Genomic DNA, 17,737 nt, shown 5'->3' with positions numbered 1-17,737 from the left:
GCGGGAGATTTAACTCAGCCTGTCCCCTTCGTGGGCGGGACCGCGGCCCTGGAGGGGGCGGGGTTCCTGGGCGGGGCTTGATCCTAGTCCCGCCCCAAGGCCCAGGGTGCGTCAGTGGAGCGCACGCCAGTCGCGTTGAGACGCCAGGGTGGAGACGCCGGGATGAATGTGCCGGGCAAGGCTTGCAAGGACGAGGCTCCCTGGAAGAAGATGTCCAAAGAGGTAGGCGGTTTGCAGGGAGAGGCCGGGGCTGAGTGTAGCTCAGAGATGATTAGGTGGAAGGTCTAAGGAGGGAGCTTCGAAGGCCTCTGGGCCTCTCCTGTGGGTGCCATGGAGCGCCTTCTGTGGGTCTGGTACCCAGAGGGCTAGCGCGCGACGTCACCGCAGGCAGGCCTTTGTGAGCAAAGCCTGTGAGCCTGACCTGAAGCGGGGAGAACATCGAAGCCCCGGCCGCGTGAAGATCCATAAGCTCCAGGAGTCGGGCGACGTTCTCAACTTGGGTCTGAGGTTATGCAATGAGTGTGTAGCATGTGCCAAGGGCCCGAACGATTGCAGAGGCTGGTTGTTTACTGCTGTGAGGGATAGACACCCGGCGCAGAGCACTTATTAGGATCAATGATGAGTCCTTGCACTTTAGGCAGGGGTTCTTTTTCTGGTCCTGGACGCATCTGAGAATCTGATGCAAGTTAGGGAGACTGCCCCTAAGAAATCCCATTGTCTGTCTCTCTCTGACACACACGCGCGCGCACACACACACACACACACGTACCATATCAGAGGACGATCAGAAATCCATTGCAATATCTTTATGATAAGTAATAGCAAGAAGGACGATGATAGCAGTCATGGAGTATGCCGGGCATGGCTATAAACATCCTAGAGGCAATAACATTTACAGGTGCAGACTGTACAGATCCAAAGGCCCCGGCCAAGAACCCCGTTCCACAGGAAGAGGAGTGGTTACACACATCTGAGTGGTTAGCTTTACTTGGTTTACATGCCTTATGTCTTTTAACCTTGTGAGGCTGCTATTATAATACCCATTATACATACAAAGGAATGAGACCCAGAGCCTGTGAGCTGCCCAGGGTAACACAGCCTATGAGTGATGGAGCTTGGATCGCACTCAGCCCATCGGATCGGACTCTAGAGCCACCTGTCTTCAAGTTTCCCAGTCTGGCTTTTACCCATTCTCCTTTGCTTTTGTGCCCTTTCTCAAAAGCCCTGCTCCTTGTTCCTTACGGCGTTCAATCTGAACAGCTTAGCCTGACGTTCAGGACCCTCTGCCCTCCATCGGCAGCTTCCCAGCCTCGCCTGTGTGTTTTAGCAGTCAGGCCGGTCAACATTTCCAAACGGACGCGTGATTCCTTCCTTATCACCTCTATGCCTCCGACTGTCTTGTGTCCTCCTGCAGTCGGCAGGTATCGTGCCCTCTCAGGAAAGGCCAGCTCCACGTCACTTTCTCTGCAGTGGCCACTGCAGCCCCCTGGCCTCCCGAGGTCTGAGCTGCTGGTGTTCATTGGGGTACCCTTATAGAACCTCATCTTCTCTTTAAGGCTGTTGGCTGGTGAAAGGTGTGATTATCACTCTAGACCACAGACCTGAGAACGTTTGTGATGTTGTATCTGAAGCACCTAATTAATGAGTGGGGGGCGGGTGGGGAGGGGACCCGGGTTGGAGACTGGAAGGTCTTGGAGGAAGCTGAGGGCATCTGCGAGAGCCTCTGAGGTCAGGGAGGGGACTTCTCAAGGCAGAGGCGCACCCAGGCATGCGGAGGGTGGGGCACACTCTGCGTGGGGGACGAGGGACGAAGGCTGTATGGAACCTGTTTCTGTGCCCCGCAGGAGCTGGAGATCCAGTACTCCCCCAGCAGGTGGGTCGTCCGGCGGGGACCAGAGGAAGCCCTGAAGACCTACTCGGAGATAGGAAACGAGGGTATGGAGGGACCTGTCCATGGCCGCGTTGGGTGGACTTTACTGTGTGGTGGGGGAGGGAGTGGGAGAGGAGCCGCTGCACAGCCTGGCTCTCAGGGAAGCTCCTAAAGCCCAGGCACTGGGGACCTGTAGGCTAGTGAAGTGTCAGGGTTAATCCCCATCTCGGCTTCATGGGGAAGTGCCATCCTCTCCCCTCTGTGGGCAAAATCAGGGGCAGTCAGGTGTTGGCAAATTTGCTTTGTTTGAGCAGGCTGACCGCCACTGGCGGATTAAGGTCGGTTGAGGACCCAGGCGCAGAAGCAAATATTGGACCCCTTAAAAAAGAGAGAGAGACAGGGAAAATAAAAACACGTGTTAACCATATTTTTAAATAAAGAAAAAAGTGTAAAGTTGGGGTTTTGTAGGGCCCTTCAGAAGTCAGGGCCCAGAGCGCCCACCCGGTGCGCCCGCCGTAAAATCCGCGTCTGCTGATCACAGCTTCTGGGGCGTGGCTCTCTGACCTGAGATAACCGGACCCGAGGCATAGGCTTGTGGGCTTATTCCAGCACCCACACTGTCCTCTGTCCCGACAGATGGGGGTGGGACTGTGTCCTGGGCTCTTAGAGCTGCCTGCTGTGCTCGCCTCTGTGCCAAACACACCTCTCTTTGCTCAGTAAATATGTGAGTGTCCAGTGACTTCTGCAGGAGCTTGTAGAAAACCTGGTGTCTTTCTTCCTCATCTTGAGGCAGAAGAGCTAACCTTGTTGAGAAAGGGAGCCACTCCTAAGTAGCAGGAGCTAAGGCGGGGGGGTGGGGTGGGGAGCGCTGTTGCCCTGGGAGACTCTCTTTAGGAACTGCTCTCCCTAAGCCCTGCGATCAGCCCTCCGTTCGCGTTCCACCTCCCCTCCTCTCTTGATGCTGCAGCTGGCCCGGAGGTGCCGTGTGTGCACCTCACCCATTTCACCTCACGAGGAACATCTTCGTTAGGGCCAGGCGAGTGAGCAGAGCCATGCACGTGCAGGGGTGAAGCCTGTCTCTAGTTAAAATGCTGACATTTTGTTCATCGTGGACTTTTGGGCAGTCCTTTTTATTTACAAATGTAAATTGCTTGCAAATATTACTAATCTTTGTATCCGTCTGCTCGGGCTGCCAGAACAAAATGCCATCCACTGAGTGGCTTAAACAGTAGGAAGCTGTTTCTCACAGTTCTGGGAGCCAAGAACTCCAAGATCAGGGTGCCAGCCAATTTGGTTCCCTGGGGAGGGTTCTCTTCCTGGCTTGCCGACAGCCCCCTTCTCCATGTTCTCACGTGGTGGAGAGAGGGGGGTAGTTCTGGTCTTTCTTCCTCTTCTTATAAGGCCACTTATCCCATCACAGGGCCCCACCCTCATGACCTCATCTGATCCTAATCACCTCCCAAAGGGGCCACCTCCAAATACCACCACCTTAGAGGGTGGAGCTTCAACATAGGAATTTGGGGAAGGTGCAGACATTCAGCCCGTAACCGCCCACCCCAGTGTTGTGCCCTAAGGGGGTGCCTCATTCACCTCCCCCTAGTCCAGGCCCACCCAGCCTGATGAGGTTAAGTAACTTACCTAAGCTCACACAGCTAGCGACAGACAGTCTTCACCGCCTGAGTGCAGCTTCCAGGTAAGAGTGGAGCAGGTGATGTGTGTGTATATGGGGGGGGACAGGGGGACGGTCAGATGACATGAGTGAGTGCCCAGACCTCATCAGTGCTGCCTGTAACCTTGGAGCGTGCCTCGTTGGAATCCAACTGACGGGAGACAGCAAAGGGACATAAAGCAGAAAAAGAAAAAGGAAGACAGAGTCTCCTGCCACGCTAGAAAACCTCTTGACAAAGAGGAAGAAAACTTGTTTGTTGGGTAAGGATTAAACCAAACTATGACGTGCATCACAGGCAGGCCACTGGGAGAAGGCAAAACCAGGAGGAAGGCTTGCCCTTTAACAGAGCCAGGCAGACCCGCTCCATAGCATGCCTGTGCTCAAGAGAAAGGGTACCTGTCCCCAAGCAAGAAGACCTGACTGCCATTTGCCACACGAGTCCAACCTAAATCCACCTGGTAATTAAGATGGGCAACTGTGTTTGCCAGTTGCCTTTATCCAAAAAAGAAAACTCATGGCTTTATGACAAGATTGTAGTTTGCAACCTGGAACCAATCACCTGCTGAAGTGAAGATCCTCACCTCCCACAGAAGGCGGGGGGAGGGGGTAGCGCGGGGTGGGGGGGCGGGCGCTTTCTTCTTTAAGGATTCCATTTCAAAGAGATGGCTGCCAGGTCTTTAAGAAAAACAATCACAGGTTGTAAAACTGGCTGGAGACTCAATTAGCTTTGAAAAATATTTTCATACTTCTTGATGAGTAGGAAAAAATATTTACAATTACCTGTAAGTATAGGAGCTGAATCTGTATGTCCCCCCAGATTCACATGTTGACGCCCTGTCCCCTGGTATGGCTGCATTTGGAGACATGGCCTTGAAGGCAGTAATTAAGGTCAAATGAGGTCATAAGGGTAGGGGCCTGATTCCAGAGGATTATCAGGAGACACCAGAGAGCTTGCCTCCCCAGGTAGGGAGAGCGCTTCATGTACAGAGGCCGCCACCTGCAACCCACGGGGAGGGCCCCCACCAGATGCCAGTTCTGCTGGCACCTTGATCTGTTTATTTTTTATGATAAATATATCGATAAAGACTTATGCATCAAGAAATGTGGTCTGCCCTGGCTGGTGTGGCTCAGAGAATAGAGCACCAGCCCGCAAACCGAGGGGTCACAGGTTCGATTCCCAGTCAGGGCACATGTCTGGGTTGCGGGCCAGGTCCCCAGTTGGGGGCGTGCAAGAGGCAACCACACATGGATGTTTCTCTCCCTCTCTTTCTCCCTTCTTCCTCTCTAAAAAAATTAAATGAAACCTTAAAAAAAAAGAAAAACAAAGCATTGAATAAAAAGTGTTTAAAAATTAAAAAAAAGAACTATGACCTTTGCCCTGACCGATGTGGCTCAGTGGGTTGGGCATTGTCCCAAAAAGTGAAAGGTCACCAGTTTGACTCCCAGTTAGGCCTCATGCCAGGGTTGGGGGTTCAGTCACTGGACGAGGCGTACACAAGAGGCAACTGATTGATGTTTCTCTCCCTTTCTTTCTCCTTTTCCCTCTTAAAAAAGAAAGAAAGGAAAGAAAAGAAAAGAAATATCTTCTTGGGCTTAGATATATATTTCCAAGATGCCATCCAGAAGAGCTTACCAAGTGCCAATTTCAGTGAATCCTGGGGGACCCCTTGGGGGCATTTTTTTACTATAGCATGAACATATGGCCTCCCTCCCACCCCCACCTTTGCCTGTGGTATTTATACATAGTTCTTAGGATTCCTTTCAATACCTTTCCTCCTTTCTTGCACCGCGGGTGCCAGCCAGTTTCCACATCACTCAACTTCTCACATCCTTCAACCCAATTATATAACTTTTATTGTTTCATTTTCTATGTAATTATCTTGCTTCCCTAGAAGATTTTTTCCCAAATACTTGGGAAAGTTTGTGCGTCCCAGAGCGAGCGCGAAGTGTAACTAACACACATAGTAAACCTGTACTAAAGTCATGATCAGAAGGGCGCCTCTTAGGACTGAAAGCTCACCGATAGCGTTGTTCCCACTTGGCCGGGCCAGTCTGGTCTCCTTGTAACTACACACACGGGGCGGGCGTTGGGACCCGGCACAGGGTCCTGAAGCCGGCTGGTCGAGCCAAAGGGGCTTTTAGCAGAAAGGTTTCTATCTGAAATAAAATGGGAATTGCTGCTCCCTGGGCTTGTGCTGACGGCATCTGGTCTGTTTCCCGAGACAGCCACCAAGAGGGCCCGGGACACCAGGAGCAGCCTTCTGAATGTCCCCTATGGAGACGGCGAAGGTGAGAAACTGGACGTCTACTTTCCGGAGGCAGCGGGTGAAGGTGAGCAGAGGGGCTGGAGGTCCCTGGGCGGAGCTCGGCTGGGGGCCCCGCCTCCGCCCGGCCCTGAGCGTTCTGTCTTCCAGCCCTGCCTTTCTTCGTGTTCCTTCATGGCGGATACTGGCAGAGTGGAAGGTGGGTCAGGAAACTTGGAACAGTGGACACGGGAGATGCCTCTTTACCTGGCCTCTGAGCTTCCTATTCCTAGAGCTGCTGCAGCAAATTACCACCCACTAGGGGTGGGGCGCGGGGGCACTTGCAGCAAGGGGTGTGTATTCTGTCACAGTTCTGGGACCAGAAACCTGAGATCAAGGTGTTGGCAGGGCCGCTCTCCCTCCACAGGCCTCAGGGGAGGACCTGTCCCTGCCTCTTCCCACCTCCGGTGGCTCTAGCTTCCGTGGCTTGGGGCGGCAGCACTCCAGGCTCAGCCTCCGTCTTCCTGTGGCCTCTGTGTGTCTGGAATCAAATCTCTTTTTAATGTCACAGCCATTGGGTTTAGGGCCCATCCTAAATTCAGGATGATCTCATCTCAAGATTCTTTATTACATCCACAAAGACCCTGTTTCCAAATAAGGTCACATTCAAAGGTACTGGGGGTTATGATGTGGACATATCTCTTCAGGGGACACTATTTGACCCACCGCGCCTGGTGAGAAGCATGTTTAGTCCACTGCAATCAGAGGGAGACCCACAGCGAGTCACTGCCCCAGGGTGCTCAGCACTGAGTGGCTTCCCGGACATGGGCCTTTCGGGGATGAAAAAGAGAAAGTCCTGGGCAAACCAGGACAGCTGGTCACCATAAGATAAGCAGAGGGGCATTTGGGATCTTCAAGGACACTTGCTCCCTAGGCTTTTACCAGGGAGGTGCCTGTGGTAGGGTCCCCCACCCTCACACGTTCATGTTAATAGGACATGTATTGCCCCTTCACCCTGAGCCTGGTGATAGTCTCTGCCTGTCTGATGTCCTTCCATTCTCCAGAACATCACCTAAGGGAAAGATCATAATTGTACAGATGAGGAAACCAGGCTTAGAGGTTAAATGAAGTCCCCAAGGTCCCATAGCTCACGTGTGATGTGGCAAGGACAGAGCCTACCTTCCTCTCCACAGGACACAGGGTCAGTGAGGGGCAGTGCTCTGGTTAGACAGGACACAGAAGCAGTGTGGTGGCCGGGCGCCTCCAGTTGGCACATCGTCTCTCTCTACAGTAAAGACGAATCAGCCTTCATGGTGAACCCTCTGACAGCTCAGGGAGTGGCTGTGGTGATAGTGGCTTATGACATTGCCCCCAAAGGTAAAGAGGGGGTCTTGCAGGCTCGGGGGCTGGTGGGTTTGGCGGGGAGTGAGCCCCTGACAGAGCCAGACCCAGGTCTTGCTCTTGTGCAGGCACCTTGGACCAGATGGTAGACCAGGTCACGCGGAGCTTGGCCTTTATCCAGAAGCGGTATTCGTGCAATGAGTGGGTATCCTATGGGGTTTCCTTTCCTCCGGGGATGCTGGAGAATTGGGGGAGGGGAGCCTGGACTCAGCTGCTTCGATACAGCCCTGCTGCCCTTCTGGCCTGTGGAGCAGAGGACGCATTGGGACTCGATACCGGCCTGATGCTTTGGGGAGCAATGCAAACCTAGCTCTCTGCTCTGACCCATTCCAGGGGTATTTACCTGTGCGGACACTCAGCCGGGGCCCACCTGGCCGCCATGATGCTCCTGGTTAACTGGACCAAGCATGGTGTCACGCCCAACTTCAAAGGTTTCTGTGGGCACCGAGGCCTGGCTGGGCGGCTCCCCGCCCCCCCACTGGGCCCGAGGCTCTGCACTAGCTGCTGGACCTCCCAGCAGGTGCTCGCGGCCTGACCTGGGGGCTCTGAGCCCTGTGAGCAGGGCCTGTTGGCTGCTTCTTTGCCCCCTGTTCTGGCCTTTCCCCGTGGCCGTGGAGCCTGGGCTGGCCTCATCTTGCCCATTTGGTGCCTCCATGAGACCCAGTCCGGGTGGCGTGATGGCCCCACTTGTCCCGTCACTTGGACTGTTGCACCTTCACAGGCTTTTTCCTCGTGAGTGGGATCTATGATCTGGAAGCCATTGTGTACACCCCTGAGAACGTGGCTCTTGGCATGACCCCGTGAGTCGCTTCCCTCCTCCCTGCTGCTGGCCTGGAGCCTGGGAGCGGGGGCGGGGAGGGAGCGCAGCTCTCTCTGTTCTGACCTGCCCGCCCCGGGCACCAGGGAGGACGCTCAGAGGAACAGCCCACAGCTGCTCCTGGAGGCGGCCCGCACGCAGCCCGCAGACCCAGCCTGCCCTGTGCTGGTAATCGTGGGCCAGCACGACAGCCCTGAGTTTCACCGACAGTCCAGGGAGTTCTGTCAGGTACCTGGGCATCCTGCCTTGGGTCGCAGGCTGAGGGTCATGCAATCTCATTATCCTTATCTCTGTTTCACCCAAATGACCCCGAGACCATCAGTCACTTCTCAGCAGACATTACGTGAGCCCCTGGTACGTGCCAGGCGTGGTGTGGGAGCCGTTCGCTCGTCTCCTGCGGCCTCACGCTTCCTCTTCCCCATGTCTCCTGCCAGACACTGTGCCAAGGAGGCTGGAAAGCCTCGTTCGAGGAACTCCAGGATGTGGATCACTTTGAGATTGTCTGGAAACTAACCCAGAAGGACTATGTGCTCAACCAGGTGGGTGCGTCCATTCACTGTAGACGGAACACGTCCCGCCGTGGCCCCTACACGTAAGGAGAGGTAGGGAGGTAGGAAGCCCAGAAGAGCCACTTGGCCTGTTTTTTTGGTGTCCAGGAGGTTGGGGTACCTGACAAAAGGACCTGAGTGCCATACCTGCTTCTTGTACCTCACCTCCCTCCAAAACTGCCCTAGGTGATGTGCAGAGCCTGGTGCTGGCACCCAAGTGGGATCTGCACGGGGTTGTGGTTGGGGACAGACAGGTACAAGACGGTATTAGCCTGTCTGTGTCTCAGCATAAGAGCAAAGCCAACGCCATATGGGGAAGGACGAGTGTGAATTTGGCATTTAAATGTTTATTACAATTTTAATATGGGAAGTCCTTTTTAAAGTTAAAGGATAAATTGGGAAAAACATGTGCTCCAGAAAGGGCAGAAAAAGTTACTCCTTTTTGTATTTTCCGGGCAAGTGGGCACTTGATTAGCTTCACTTTTTAATTGGCTGCCACCCCCATCAGGCTTTTAATTCACGTAGTTAGCATCCTTCCTACATCAAGAGCCCTTTCAAATCGAGAAGTAAGAAGATCTTATTTCTCTTTAAGAACTAAAGTCAGTGGAAAATGGACAAAGACTAAGAGACCATTTTAGAAGAAATATAAATAAGCAGTAAACATGGGGGAGGATTAAAGTGCGTTAGGGACCACAGGAATGTAACTGAAACACCTTTTGCTAGGGCTGTTTGAATTGGAGTAGTGCCCAGTGCTGGGGGACAGGCCACGAGGGGCATCCCCTCCAGGTCTGCCTCTGGGAGCTCCCGCTACAATGGCTGTGTGGCCCGAAGCCACTGGCCCAATGATTCTTCTCAAATCTGTCTTCAGGAAAATCACAGAAATACGCAAAGAGAGTCTCTGCAGCTTTGTGAATGTTCAAAACTTGGAAACGACCTAAATGCCCTCTGAGGTTCAATTATGGTGTAATCAGGCAACGAAAGGAAGTTTGTGAACATTAGGACATGACATGTTGAGTCACATGTGGGGGCAGAAATGAGAAACAGCTGATCCAGCAGTTCCTAGCCTAATACTTAGATACCTAGACGCTTCAAGGCATGTACGAGCCATTCGCCGGGGGTGTGCAAAGTGCATATTCGGTATCCATTTCCACGGTCTACCGCGAACATGTATTACTTTTCTTAACTGAGAAAAACAAACAAACATCCCTAAATGACGTCTCGAAAAACCTATGAAATAAATATTTTAGGATTGCAGGGCCACTGGTCTCTTACACGACTCCCCAACTCAGCCATTGATTGTAGCTCAAAGGCTGCCACAGACAATTCGTACATAAATGAAACGTGGCTGGGCCCCCATAAACCTTCATTCATAGATGCTGAAATTTGAATTTTATTTATTTAAAATTTTTTTATTTTTAATTCCAGTTGCAGTCAATATTACTTTATATTTGTTTCAGGTGTACAGCATAGTGGTTAGGCAATTATGTAATTTACAAAGTGATCCCTCCATGAAATTTCAATTTTATATGATATTTACATATCCCAAAATACTGGTTTTTTAATTTTAACTGTTTAAAAACATAAAGCCTTTCTTGGCTCATGGGTCATACATAATTGGGCAGCAACCAGGAGGTAAGTCTACGTAAGGGTGGGAGCTTCATTAGAATGTTTCCAATGCGAGCTGGGAAAGACAAGTTGCATTTCTGCGATCACTAATGCAGCTTGTTTAATCAGATTCTTCTCAGTCTCACAAGAGCCTCTCCAATTCTGGGGCTTGTTTCTCTTCCCACTGCAGATTATTTTGAAAACAATCTTCCAGGGGTTCTGATGGCCTCTGAACCCCAGCCGGCATGCACCCAACTTGCAAAGCTTTTCCAAAGGGCTGACACACCCCACTCCCTCCAGCTTTTGCTTCCCTGGTGCCCGGTCGCCTCCATTTGTCCCCCGACCCTGGCAAGAGCCCATTCTTCCCACTGCTTTGAGCAGAAATACAGGTCTCCACAGCCGCATCCTGGTCTGGATCGAGTGGGTGCAGGGACTGTCCAGCCCAGGGCAGCGCTGTGTGATGCTCAGAACCTCAACTGAAACTGCAGTCTGGAAGGCCTGGAGAGAACGGTCTCCCACTCCGTTACCCCAAACAGGAAAGGACTGCCCTTGCATCTCCAGCAGGAAGCTGTATCCACTTTACTACTGGGAAAGAGGAAGGAAGATTTTCTTCTTGTCCAGCAGAAGGCCCAACCAATGGGAAATGCAGCTCAGCCAATGATAAGTCACGTCACCCTGAACTCTCGAATGAACTCTTTGCTCCCCCTAAGGATTTCGTTCTCCCACCTACTTTCCGGAAAAGCTTTCCATTTTGTACAACTGGGAATATCTCTGTTTCTTAGTTGTGATGCTGTCGGATTCATGAACTCTTTAATAAAGCCAGTTAGATCTTTAAATTTGCTTAGTTGTATGTTGTTTTGTAACAGCTCTGACGCCTGTGTGACCTCTGTGGACATCACTTATGCTGCATAGACCTCAGCTTTCTCATCCGTAAAATGGCAAATTGCAACACCTAACAGCTAAAAGACTAGTACCACATATCTATGAACTTAAAATTGATAAGGAAAGGAGAAACAACTCAATAGACAAGCGAACCAAAAATACACGTTGGCGAAATTTGAATGGTGCTGGCAAGGAAAACAGGCACGGCAGATGGCAACGCGTCCTGCCCCAGCTTTTCGGAGACTAATTTGGCGCTAAGTTAAAATTTTAAATGCACATTAACCTAGAAATCCACTTTTAGAAATCTAGCGGAAGTACAGGAACACAAGGATATCCATGCAAAGTTATTTATTGTCGTATTATTTATAATGGCACAAAATTGAAAACCTAGGGGCCTGATTGGATAAGTTTCTGGACGCCGAAGCGCAGAGCTCTAGCCGTTGACTTGAAGAAATATCTATCTGGAGGAGCTCTTACGGGAAGAGAAAAACAAAGCTCCAAGTGCCCACTTCGGGACTGCCAAGAAGCGTCAGGGAAAAGACGGTGAGAGAGGCGAGTTGAGAGCTCCCTCGAGCCGCGGTGGAGGTGGAGCTATGGGTTTCGTGTATATGACATCTTCTCTTTGGAAGACGCGCGGCGCAGACGGAAGTGCCTTGGCACCCAGTCCAACCCAGCCCGCACGAGGACAGCGGGTGCTGGTACTAGGAACTTGCGGCCTGGGGCACCCATAAAAACAACGCGAGTTTGCAGGCTGGAAGGGCTTAATACATAGGTACTCGGCAGGCGCCCCTCCTTAAATGCGTGACGGGGGCTTCACCCCATCCTCAGCTCCACTTCCCCCGACTCCCTGGTATGCGCGTGAAGAGGCGAACGCCGAACCGAGGCCGAGTCACGCAGGAGGACTACAACTCCCAGCATGCCCCGCGCCGCCCAGCCTCGCGTTCCCAGAAGGCCGCGGGGGGCCCGCGCACCCGCGCAAGAGCGGGGCGTTGCGGACGTGTGATTTGGCTGCTGCCAACCGCCGGATTTGAATTGCGATACCGCTCCGAGGGCGGCGGTGAGATGGGCGCCGCGTCGTTGCCCGAGGCCTGGAAGCCCTACCTCAAGGACCACCGCCTCGCCACGTTCAAGAACTGGCCCTTCCTGGAGGGCTGCTCCTGCACCCCGGAACGGGTGAGACCGTGCGGCCTCCCGGCGCCCCACGCCTTCCTGTCCCGCGCCAGAGCGCCGACCGCGATCCTTGGCGGTCACTCCCGCGGGCCTCGGGCTCCTCTGTGGGCTCCCGGGGCGACCCCGTGCCGGGGCTTCGGTTCTTTTCGGGCTCCTGGGGCGACCCCTCCCGCGGGGCTCTGGGCTTCCGGGGCCGGGGACGCGCCCCCGCGGGGCCTGAGCCGAGCTCTCCCTTGCAGATGGCCGCGGCCGGCTTCGTCCACTGCCCCACTGAGAACGAGCCCGACCTGGCCCAGTGTTTCTTGTGTTTCAAGGAGCTGGAAGGCTGGGAGCCCGATGACGAACCCCTGTGAGTACCCCGGGCCGGCCTCGCTGGGCGTGCTCCGCGCCCGGCCGCGTCGGAGAGTCTGCTCCGAGCCGAGCTTGGGGAAGGGGTTTGAATCCCCAGGACACTTCGTGGGGGGCGCTGCCCACAGAGAGAGAAGGTGCTGGGAGGGGCTGTGTGGGAAGGCGGCCGGGGACCCAGCGCCGGTTCCAGCCACTGCGGGCCCCGCTTTGCTCCTGCAGCCGAGCAGGGCGTGGGGGGGGGGGCGCGGAGGCTGGGGTGACGGCCTGCTGCGTTCCCCCGCTTGACCCACCTGCCCGCTGACGTGCCCCTGCGGTGGTTTTTCCAGGGAGGAGCATAAGAAGCATTCACCCGGTTGTGCTTTCCTGTCTCTCAAGAAGCCGAGTGAAGAGCTAACCCTCGGAGAATTCTTGAAACTGGACAAGGAAAGAGCCAAGAATAAAATTGTGCGTATGAGGGGGAGCCCCAGTCACGAGCCAACCCTGGGTGTCGTCTTTCCTGCGAAACTGCCCAGCCCCTCGCAGGCGCCAGCATTTCTCGCGCCGCTCAGCCGTGTACGTGGGACGTAAAAGGACAGGGAAGCATCTGCCCTGGAGCGTGGTCGTGGGTTGTGCAGGCAGAGAAATGGGTGTTCCCGCCCCGCAGGCAAGGTGTCTTCAGTGTGAGGCTCCCCGGTGGTGGGACAGTCACGATGGGAGGTGGGTACCCGTGTTAGCAGTGGAAAAAGTGTTTGGGGACACACGGTAGAGTGCGTGTCGAGGAAGGGGCATTACACGTATTGGGGAAAAGGCGCCGGTCCAGCTGGAACTCGAAGGGACTTCTCAGGTGAACGTTGACTCGTGGGTGGGCAGACTGGGTCACTGGGACGTCGTAAGAGGGAAGCTCTGAGCAGCCCTCGCTGCAGAGAGCAAGGTTGCCAGAGAAAATCAGGACTCTGCGGTAAATCTGAATTCAGATGCACACGGAATAATCGTGCCCTGGCTGGTGTGGCTCAGCGGACTGAGCGCCGGCCTGCGAACGCAAAGGTCGCCGGTTCGATTCCCAGTCAGGGCACAGGCCTGGGGTGCGGGCCAGGTCCCCAGTTGGGGTCGTGTAAGAGGCAGCCGATCGATGTTTCTCTCCCTCTCTCTCTCCCTCCTTTGCTTCTGTCAAAAAATAAATAATTTTTTAAAAAGAATTATTGTTTAATACCTCTTACATTTTATATGGGTACTCTAAAAAATGACTAGTCTATAAGAAGATGAAATGTAATTGGGTGTCCGTCTTTATTTCCTCAGTCTGGCAGACTTACAGAGAGTAAATATTTAGATGTTTTGATAGCCTTGTAACAAAGCATCAGTGGGGAGTCCTGCTGCCCCGGTTGTTCTGGCCACTTGCAGACTTGGTGAGTTTCTATCAGTTCCGGTCACACTTTCCTTGCTGCCTAATAAAGGACAGACACCCCACTCCTCCAGGTTTCAGAGATCAGTATGAAATAATTCTGTCCATTATAGCAACTTCTTTTCTTTAAGTTTTTTGTTTTTTTTTTTTCAGAGAGAGGGGAAGGGAGGGAGAAAGCGAGGGAGAGATACACCAGTGTGTGGTTGCCTCTTGAGTGCCCCCGATCAGGGACCTGTCCTGTAATCCAGGCACACGGCCTGACTGGCAATGGAACCAGCAACCCTTCGGCTCGCAGGCAGGTGCGCAGTCCACTCAGCCGCACACCAGCCATGGCCATCGTAGCAACTTTGAAATGCTAAGGACAACATTGTGTGGTGGTTTTTTTTATCAGGAAGGGGGAGGCATTGGTGGGCAGAAAGCCAGCTGTGGGCGCTGTCTGCTGGATGGAGGGCTGGGGAGGCCCACACTACACGGCTGCACTGCGTGGGCCACGTGGTGTCTGTGAGATGGCGCTCCCTTGTTTCTGTTTGTCACAGCACGGCGGTTATGCAGGAAATCAGGCCAGGGGCTGGTGGCTCTGCCCCCCGGGCTGCCCGGCGCCGGGTGAGGGACCAGCTGTCTGTGGTTAGGGGGCAGCTGAGAGAGAGCTGTGCCTGAGCGGGGGGCGGGGGGGGGGGTGCCAACTGGGCCGCGGCCAGTGGGGCTGGAGCCGGTCCCAGAACACGGACGAGGACAAGAAGCTGAGGTGGTCGCGACTGGCCGGGAGACACCACACTGTCTGAGGCCTGAGTGCTCGTGCACCCTGCGGTCTGGGTGTGGCAGAGGCCCCCGGGGGGCGCGGTCTGCATCGTCTGCGGGACAGCGGTCATTTAGCAGCCGGTTTTTGTTCTCCCGGAGTCCGGCTACAGAATGCTGTAAGTGACGCACGAGTGTTTATTTGTCTGTTTAGTTACAAACAATGTGAGCTTCTATAAGGGTATATTTCCTTCCAGGTCATTTAAAAATTTTTATGTGTGTGTGTGTGTGTGTGTATAAAAGATTTTATTTATTTTTAGAGAGAGAAGGGAGAGAAACATCTACTGGTTGCCTCTCACACACCACCAACTGGGGGTCTGGCCCGCAACCCAGACATGTACGCTGACTGGGAATCGAACCGGTACCCTTTCGGTTCATAGGCCAGTGTTCAATCCACTGAGCCACACCAGCCAGGGCAAAAAATGTATATATTTTAAAGAATAGAAAAGTTAAGCTCTTCATACCTTTTTGGTTTATGAAACTTATGCAACAGAAAGTTTTTTCTGAAGTCCACGGCCCTCGCTCAGCCCTGCTGCTGTGGTGCCCCAGAGCTGGGCTGCGTGGCGGGGCAGCCCCTGGCCGCACGGGGCTGCCGGGATTGAGGCCGAGCTCCCCAGCCGCCCTGCAGCATTTTACTGCGGTAGCTGCTGCATGGGACCCATTCACCACGGCAGAGGTGCTGGTGGACAGGGCTGCTTTAGGGGGCCGGCCGGCTGTGAGGCTTGGCGCGAGCAGTTTACCACTGATGTCCCCGTGTGGATGCATGGTGAGCGCTGGGGTCAGAGCCGGTGCTGGGACGGGCACGACCAGGGGGATATCTGCATCACGCCGGGCACCCGGGGCCCGTCTGGGGGACCTGGCTCCTTGAGGTGGGCTGGCATGCAAGGCTCACCTGTTTCGTAGGGTAAATAAGGACACGAACTGGTATCGAAAACCACTTGTTAAGTCAGGTGAGTGCACCACGTAGCGTAAGATGGTCGTTTACCAAGACATTTCATTAAAACAAGATGAGGTAATGCGTGGTGACGCACAAACTCTGAAGACGGAACAGTGCGCGTCGTGCTGTGCGGCGCCGGGGCCCTGGGTCTCCCTGGGGGGTGCTGCTGCTGGCGGGTGTGGCCAGGTCCCGTGAGGACAGCCTGTGGCTCCGTTCCCGCTTCCGCATCGCTGCCCCGTCTTTGGGGGGAAAGTGAAATGAGTTAGAACCGTCGTGAAAATAAGGCCGTCCAGGGAGTAAACGTCATAGGGGAGCAGACGGAGAAACTGACTCCTGCGTGAGACTTGCGCTTGTGAACGTTGCGGTCACAATGCAGTGACGGACCCACGGGAGGGCGTGGAGTCCGGAGCCCGCTGCCCAGGTGGGTCAGGAAGTTCTCGTACAGCTCCCGAGAGGGAGTTTCTTGGCTCTCCTTACCCCCTTTATTAGAAAATGTGTAAAGTGAAGCTGCAGACCTCCGCGCTGTGGTGGCGCTTCAGGGACACCCCGCGTGCGTGGGCGCTCCACTGGTCTCGGGCCGGCCAGGCGTCCCTGCCAGGCACACCACCCGTCAGGTGCTGCTCTCCTGTTCCTGTCAATTTGCCTTTAATTTAAAAATAAGCAAAATAAGTAAGCCTGATACCTGGGGCAAATGGTAACATACAAGGAAGTACCGATTGAAAGGCAGCTTCACAATGCTAAGCTTTATCATTTGTCTTATTAGAAGACGTTTAACCCAGTGAAGTTCTCGGTATTTAATGTACTGGACATCAAGGAGAGTGAGAAGGCAGCTGGGAAAGGCAGCCCCTGGGCCGGCTAACCGATTGGCCTTCGTTCCTCCCTCCCGAGGGAGCCCTTAGCAGGATGAGGGTTGGAAGCGAGAGTTAGGGGGTGGCTGGATGCAGAGGTTTTTGTGTTCCAAGGCAAAGCTAGGGCGCAGCAGGTTTCCTCACTTGGACGGAGGAGGGGCTCCGGCCCTTTCCTGCAGGCGGTTCAGGTAGGGGGTGTGACATGCAGGGCTGTGCCGGATGCGCTGGCAACCCTGACTGGGTGCCACTTTGGACCTGTCTCCCTGACCTTGTCCCCAGGCTGTGACCGGGAAGCTGTTGCTTCGGTCTCATGAATCTATTCTTTATTTCCAGGCAAAGGAAGCCACCAGTAAGCAGAAAGAATTTGAAGAAACTGCGAAGCAGGTCCGCCGCGCCATTGAGCAGTTGGGAGCCAGGAAGTGATGCCCCCGTGCCCCTCCCGGGTCCGAGTGGACGGACCCAGGCCTGTCCCAGGGCTGCCAGCTTTGCTCCGGGGCCCCGCATTGCCTTCCGCAAGGAGAACATCACTATTTTGAAATGAGAACATTTAAACTGTAATTTTGTTTTCTCTTGGAAGTGGTACCACGGGCTACTTCTTCTGTCTTTGCATCTGGTGCTGCCAAGTGTAGTGACTGATTCCTTTTCCTTTGGTATTTTTGCTTTATTGATCCTGGACGTGGCCAGGGTGGAAGGGTGAGAAGTTTGGTCACGTGGGCAGAGCCCTTCCACGGCAAAGTGTCCGGGCTTCCTGTTGACAGGCTGTCGAGCCTGAGATCTGATGTGAATGCAATCATAGGTCCACTGTTGCTGGACAAATAGAGAATTAAGGATGCCATTTAAAATTCGTTTGCATAACCTAAATGTATAGTGTGCATTTCTCGTGTTCCCAGTACTCTGTGTTATGTCACTTTGACAAGTCCTGCGACCATCCTTTTACCTGCCATACCTGTGACTGCTGTGTCTGTGAAGGGACTTCCTCAGCTGTTGCATCATTTTGTACCTTCAAGGTCACAGAGGGACTGCTGGTGGCATTGAGCCCCAGGCTGCCTTAGGACCGGAGGTGGAGCCCTCCCATGACTGAGGCCTGAGTGGCTGGGAGGGACAGAGGAGGACTGATGTCTTTAGTAAAGCCAGCCTCTTGCCTTGAGGTCAGTGGACGATCCTTCACCTCCAAAGGGCACGTGGCAGGGTCATAGCGTTTCTCTGAAACAGACAAGGAGAAGGTC

At 53.9% G+C, this 17,737-nt stretch overlaps 2 protein-coding genes across 2 annotated transcripts; both read left to right on the top strand.

Moving 5' to 3' along the window:
- Positions 1-99: 99 nt before the first annotated feature.
- AFMID (arylformamidase) lies at positions 100-10,757 on the top strand. The gene is made up of 11 exons (XM_090292651.1): positions 100-222; positions 1,845-1,935; positions 5,766-5,870; positions 5,954-6,002; positions 7,074-7,159; positions 7,252-7,324; positions 7,517-7,614; positions 7,905-7,983; positions 8,087-8,228; positions 8,435-8,539; positions 10,344-10,757. Exons 1-11 carry the CDS (start codon positions 163-165, stop codon positions 10,374-10,376), a joined length of 921 nt encoding a protein of 306 aa, XP_090148777.1. The 5' UTR covers positions 100-162; the 3' UTR covers positions 10,377-10,757.
- Positions 10,758-11,986: 1,229 nt separating this feature from the next.
- Positions 11,987-16,995, top strand: BIRC5 (baculoviral IAP repeat containing 5). The gene is made up of 4 exons (XM_090292647.1): positions 11,987-12,208; positions 12,445-12,554; positions 12,880-13,105; positions 16,845-16,995. The coding sequence occupies exons 1-4, from the start codon at positions 12,098-12,100 to the stop codon at positions 16,932-16,934; spliced, it is 537 nt and encodes a 178-aa protein (XP_090148773.1). The 5' UTR covers positions 11,987-12,097; the 3' UTR covers positions 16,935-16,995.
- Positions 16,996-17,737: the final 742 nt, after the last annotated feature.

Source organism: Furipterus horrens, unplaced genomic scaffold (assembly GCF_987537825.1).
Source record: "Furipterus horrens unplaced genomic scaffold, mFurHor1.1.pri manual_scaffold_11, whole genome shotgun sequence".
NCBI classification, from domain to species: domain Eukaryota; kingdom Metazoa; phylum Chordata; class Mammalia; order Chiroptera; family Furipteridae; genus Furipterus; species Furipterus horrens.
The sequence above is the reverse complement of the archived record's forward strand: the minus strand, read 5'-3'. Positions and strand labels throughout refer to the sequence as shown.

Coding starts and splice junctions, on each gene's coding strand:
- AFMID (XM_090292651.1), top strand. CDS start 163: ATGAATGTGCCGGGCAAGGCTTGCAAGGACGAGGCTCCCTGGAAGAAG. Junction 1,936..5,765: donor CTCGGAGATAGGAAACGAGG/GTATGGAGGGAC, acceptor TTCCCGAGACAG/CCACCAAGAGGGCCCGGGAC. Junction 6,003..7,073: donor GGATACTGGCAGAGTGGAAG/GTGGGTCAGGAA, acceptor CTCTCTCTACAG/TAAAGACGAATCAGCCTTCA.
- BIRC5 (XM_090292647.1), top strand. CDS start 12,098: ATGGGCGCCGCGTCGTTGCCCGAGGCCTGGAAGCCCTACCTCAAGGAC. Junction 12,555..12,879: donor GAGCCCGATGACGAACCCCT/GTGAGTACCCCG, acceptor TGGTTTTTCCAG/GGAGGAGCATAAGAAGCATT. Junction 13,106..16,844: donor TTCTCGCGCCGCTCAGCCGT/GTACGTGGGACG, acceptor CTTTATTTCCAG/GCAAAGGAAGCCACCAGTAA.